The 6,000-nt window shown below is 37.1% G+C and overlaps 1 protein-coding gene across 2 annotated transcripts; it reads right to left on the minus strand.

Annotated features, from left to right (window-relative positions):
• Positions 1-397: 397 nt before the first annotated feature.
• LOC131054747 (putative receptor-like protein kinase At3g47110) lies at positions 398-4,033 on the minus strand. 2 transcript variants are annotated; one of them, XM_057989338.2, is made up of 3 exons: positions 2,501-4,033; positions 1,278-2,137; positions 398-1,182 (listed from the first exon to the last, which is right to left on the minus strand). In XM_057989338.2, exons 2-3 carry the CDS (start codon positions 1,675-1,677, stop codon positions 728-730), a joined length of 855 nt encoding a protein of 284 aa, XP_057845321.2. In that variant the 5' UTR covers positions 1,678-2,137; positions 2,501-4,033; the 3' UTR covers positions 398-727. Both variants share the same exon structure in this region; 1 of them encodes a protein (XP_057845321.2).
• Positions 4,034-6,000: the final 1,967 nt, after the last annotated feature.

Genomic DNA, 6,000 nt, shown 5'->3' on the forward strand with positions numbered 1-6,000 from the left:
TGAGTCACTCTAGCTACTGCATAAGTTTACTTCACAGAGTATTCTAGTTTATCCGCGAAACTGAAAAAACAAAACAATTTGATGCAAACAGATCTCTGAACCTGCATTAAAGAACTCTATTTCTATATCCATAGCAATAGCCACAACTATCTTCTGAACTATTCAGATCTTTTCTCATAAATTCTCTACTTTGAGCATATTTGGATGCTCTGGTACTAAATTGATGCAGACAAATCTTTGAACCTGCAAGTGAAATTCCAAAAGATAACCCTGTCCTGGTAATCATTATTCAACAAGACTACGAACAGTAGTAAAACAACAGAACTAAATGAGGAAGAGTCTCTTAAACTTATATGCGAAGAACATACAGCAAAGTTTTAACTCATGATAAATCATCAAAACAATGAAGCGAAAGAACGCAGCTTATATGAAGATTTACTGTAGCAAATCATCTACATACAGCACAGTTAACAATCTGTTTAGATCTGAAAGCAGGAATAAATAATAACACTCAAAACTTTCTCCCTTTTTCCCATCTCATGCAAAGCAGTCCTAAATATAGGAAAAAGACGTCCACGCAGTAGCAAATTCCTGATCAATATCTCTAACATGAAAAAACGGTAACTTTTAATTGATATTTGTATCCCCTTTCCCAGAATAGCAGGCAGTTTCAACTATTACTATTATTTGAAAGTCGATTTCGCTGGCGAACAGTTTACATCACAATTTAGGAAGTTGACTGTAATGTGGAAGTACTCTGATCCTGGACTGCAAGATCTCTTGCCCATCTTTTGCTGTTTACCATTTGGTAGAGATCATGTTGATATATAGATTCCATTGTTCTCCCTTCAAACATGTCCTCAATAGATTCCAACAACTCCACAACTTCTGCCATACTTGGTCGATCTTTAGGTGAATCTTTTGAGCACAACAAAGCTACTCGAATCAATTGAATCAGACAACTGCATGTAGCATATGTAAAGGGTTCATTGGACAACATCAAGCTATCATCAACCACCTCTGAAATCCTATCATGGAAAGCCATAATAACCCACGTGCGCAAGCTGAGTCCATCAACAAACATCTGGTGGGTCGGCCTTTTTCCTGTTAACATCTCCAATAACAAAATTCCATAGCTGTATACATCTCCCTTAGCTGAGATCCTTGCACCAACTCCATACTCTGCATCAAACCTATGTTAGTTTCCAGTTCCACCAATTAAAACAGTAATAGTGAAATTAAAACAGTATGGTAAGCCAAGAAAAAGAAATGTTTACCAGGGGCAATGTAGCCTAAAGCACCTTTCAGTGTTGTTGATGCTGGAAATGAATGCATAGAACTTTCAGTTAGTATATGGGCGTTTCCAAAATCAGCTATATGTGCTGTCATATAGAAGTCCAGAAGTACATTGTTGGGCTTCAAATCACAGTGAGCAATTTGAACTGAACAATCATGATGGAGATATGCCAAACCACAGGCAATGTCCTTGGCTATCTGTAATCGTGTCTGTAATTTCATTTTACCTACACCCCCGATATTACACTTGCGAGTATCACAATGCAAATGCTTTTCCAGGTTTCCATTAGGCATGAACTCAAAAACCAAACCTTTGAAGTCGAGATTAGAGCATGAGGTTAGGACTTTTATTATATTGCGGTGTTTGGCCTTACTGAGCATTTGACACTCAATGCTGAAACTTTTATGAGCTGCTTCATTCTCCAAATTGAGAGCCTTAACAGCTATCAATGTTCCATTATCCAAAACTCCTTTATATACAGAGCCAACGCTACCAACTCCTAACAAGTTGCTCTTGCCAAATCCATTAGTTTAAGTTCCTTATATGAGATTCGAGGATGTGGAAACTCTATTGACGGTTCGACATACCCCTTCAGAGAGAAATATTTGTACAATAGCAAAACATATAAGCTGAACACGACTAGAGAGGGGATAGCATAAATCATGTATTTAAAAAATTTATGCAAGTGCCTGAGGCCACCAGTTGACCCTCCAGATGATCCTCCAGGTGGCCCTGCACTTGGACATCCTGGAAATGAAAAATTCCCTTGCCCACAGCCAGGGACTCCTTTGAATGGTGGCGCCGTGAGGTTTGTAAACGGTTCCTTTTTAGGAATTTCTCCTATCAAACAAATTGTATGAAACATTCAGAAAGTTCAGCACTGAAAGAAATATTATGAGCAATGACACTATACTGCCTTAAATATTAACAGCACAATTACGGAGCTGTAAATGCATTGTTAACAATTAAAAGCCACTGCACAAGAATGAGCAATCGGCATAGGCAGAGAAGAGAGGCTACATTAATTATGTATTAATTTGCTTATTGAAGCTGTTGAAATATATAATATTCTCTTATAATGCATGCTGCAGTTACAGAAAAAGAAAGTTTATCCTGTGCAGAAAAAAACTATAACAAATTAATAAGCGAAAAAAAAAAAAAGAAAAGAAACATCTCTGCGTAAAAACTACAGTTGCATAGTACCAGATAATTTGTTGTTGTAGGAGAGATCCACTATTTCGAGATATTGCAGTCTGGAAATTGAATGCGGAATTGGGCCTTCAAACATATTATGTGAGAGGTTGAGATATTCTAGATTAGTACAACTTCCAATAGCAGCTGGAATTTCACCAGATAACTGATTTTCGGATAGATCCATTCCTTGAACCATTACCATTTTAGCAATTTCAGCTGGCAGGCTTCCACGCAGTGAATTCCAAGACAGATTGAAGTAAAATTGTAAATTTTTAAGACCTGCAACTTCTGGTGGTATGTTTCCAGTGAGATTATTATGGGATAGGTCAACTAGTTCTAGTAACTGACAGTTGCCAAGACTGAGGGGTATCGTTCCATTAAATTTGTTGTTATCAAGATGAAGGTGCCTCAGCTGATTAAGGTTGCCAATAGTGGGAGGAATTTGTCCACTAAGTTGGTTGAACGAGAGAGAAAGTAGCCCTAGACTCCTACTAAAGTGACCAATCTCCCAGGGAATGGGCCCCTGTAATTTGTTTTGGCCTAGATACAATCTTTCCAAGTCCTCTAGCATTTTAAATTCAGACGGAATGGAGCCAGTTAATGCATTTCCAGTGAAGTTTATCATTATCAATTTGGTTAGATTGCCAATTTCTTGAGGTATTCTTCCTCTATAAGGTTTTGTTGTAAGGACAATACACAGAGTTGGGTAGACAGATTGCCAATGGAAGGGGACAAATCCTCTACGAGATGGTTAAACCCAAGTATAAAGTTTTCAGAGAAGAGCAATTAATAAGAGCTGTAAGAAAGGGCAAAGTCCTTGAGCTGGTGAGGAAGTTATCATACAGTAAAAGACGTTGGAGAGAGCTCAACTTACCCAATTGGTGAGGCACTCTGCCATTGAGATTGTTGAGACTGAGGTCAAGAAGTTTCAGTTTGGAACAATTTCCTAGAGATGTTGGTATTGGCCCACTAAGCTGATTCCCCCACAGATGCAGTTCTTTCAGATTGCTGAGCTTCTGGCCGAGATCTGGAATAACACCATGGAAAGAGTTATTGGACATAACTAACACCTCTAACGAGGAAAGATTCCCCAAAACAGGGGAAATATGACCCACCAAACCCGAATTCTCAAGATTTATTGTGGACACTCTCATTCATTTATTGCATGAAATGCCTGCCCAATTGCAGACGCTAGTGTTGGCATCCCAAGACGATAACACTTTGTTTGGGTCAGAAGTGAGGGAATTCTTGAAGGCAAGGAGAGCATGCTTATCATTAAAGGAACCATTTCCACTGTCATGTGCAGAGGAGCACAATTGAAGATAGAAGAGAAGAAAATAAGCATCCAATGGATTAATTTGCATGGCTAATTAGTTTGTGACTGAAAACCTTGTTAGAAAGAACAATCAACAACCACTTAAAAACCATGACTTTAGGACTCGTTGGATATTTGATGAAGCTTCTCTGAAGATTAGAGAAGTATTTTACTGTTTGGTCAAATACAAACTTCTCTACCTAAACCTCTGTTGCCAGAAACGGGACGGCACCCTGCCGTTTCCCGTTTCAACGGAGGAAACCGGTTTCAACGCGGAGGAAACCGGTTTCAACGCGGAGAAACGGGTTTCTTGGTGGTGCCAGCATATGAAAAAAAAAAAATTTAACTTTTTTTAAATAGATTTTTGAACTTTCTGTTTTAATATTTGACTACATGTTTCTCATGTTTCTGCACAGCACATATTTTTTGATTTTTTCAATTTTTTTCTAAAATTAACACGGGAGATTATAAAGAAGATTTTCTTACATATTATTTTAGTTTAGAAATTTACTATATTATTTTTGTTTTTTCTAAATCAAGTTAGAAAGTAATTTTCAGATTTACTAGTTTTTTTTAAACAATCAAAAACACTTGTTAATGATATATTTTGATATTTTAATTATATAATTGCAAACATTATGATATATGTATTTTTGTTTTCTAACTAAAATTCATTTTAAATTATATAGAAATGATCTATAATATTCTTGATCTTTATTTTGATTATGTTTTGTATTTTACTTACAAAAATATATATATATATACGTTTCTAGTCACATTGCCGCTTCTATTTCGCTTCTATTTCCTTTCTCGTTTAAACGCGTCTTATTTTCTCTGACTGACTTGACTTACTGATAAATGGATAGGTAAAGATTTAATGAATTCCTTGTACATGAAAATATCCACTCAAACTTTACTAACATGTCTTAGAAAACACTGTAAGAACCGCTGCAAGAATCTGAGGGACCAACGGAGCTATGGCAGATAAATTCATAAGGCTAGTTAGTTGTGAGGGGTCACTGTGCTGTTGAATGAGTAATTTTACTGTTTTCAGCCGTTGCATCCTGCTCGGCTTGGTGTTTTTTCCCTATTCTGTGTTGGGGTAGGCCCACCCATTCTTTTCTTATGGTCGTTCTTCACTGTTCGCTATGCGAGTTATTTACATCTCTAAGGAAGGTCGGAGGGCGAGGGTTCGAATTCTCCCAAGCATGCATGCATCTCCCACATGTTGCCTATAGTAAATTGAGCGCCCTGAATCATGCTCAATATTCTGCGTGCTTTAATTTATGCTCTACATTTTGCGTCTCTGAATGTGCCCTAGCAACATTTTGTCTTTATTTCCCTGCACAACACATCCATTTCATGGATTTTTTCATCCATTTCATTGCAAAATGTATCTGTCTCCTGGTATTTTGTTTCCGTCTCCTGCAAAGCTCGTCCTATCTTCGCGATTTGGATGAGATTTCTTCACAAAATGCATTGCAGAGGATTGTTTATTTACGATTTGCGAGTCTTCAGGGACTGTGAATACCTTACATGTCTCCCTGTGTGCTGCAATAAACCCTTTCTTCTATCTTCACAGACTTCGAAATTTGATGAGTTTTATGGGAGGCAATTTAAGAGTCATTATTAGGGGAAGAGCACCAATAGATAACATAGTTCTAATAACTATCAATGTCTTGTCATGTTGACTCTCTAATAGTCGTCATAGTGAAAACATCATTAATAAATTTGTTTTGTATCAATAACCAATCATTTTTTGTAATTTTTTTCAATAATTGGTCCATTTGTGCACCACTATTGGGACATTTGTTACTAACGTGCATCGTTACTACTCAGAAGCCAAATCAATAGCTATAAGCAGTTAAGTCACATACAAAGACAACTACAAAACAAAATCAAAATCCGATCTACTGTTTAGGATCTGTGGGTGCGCGAAGTTAGCTATGACGGCTACTGGTACTCTTCCCCTATGGAACAACGCAAATTCGAAGGATATTTAAGTTTAAAGATTTATTACCGGTTATTTATTTAAAATATAGTCAAAGACAACTACAAAACAAAATCAAAATCCGATGTACTGTTTAGGATCTGTGGGTGCGCGAAGTTAGCTATGACTGCTACTGGTACTCTTCCCCTATGGGACAACGCAAATTCGAAGGATATTTAAGTTTAAAGATTTATTACCGGTTAT

Source organism: Cryptomeria japonica, chromosome 2, assembly GCF_030272615.1.
Source record: "Cryptomeria japonica chromosome 2, Sugi_1.0, whole genome shotgun sequence".
In the NCBI taxonomy this organism is placed as follows: Eukaryota; Viridiplantae; Streptophyta; class Pinopsida; order Cupressales; family Cupressaceae; genus Cryptomeria; species Cryptomeria japonica.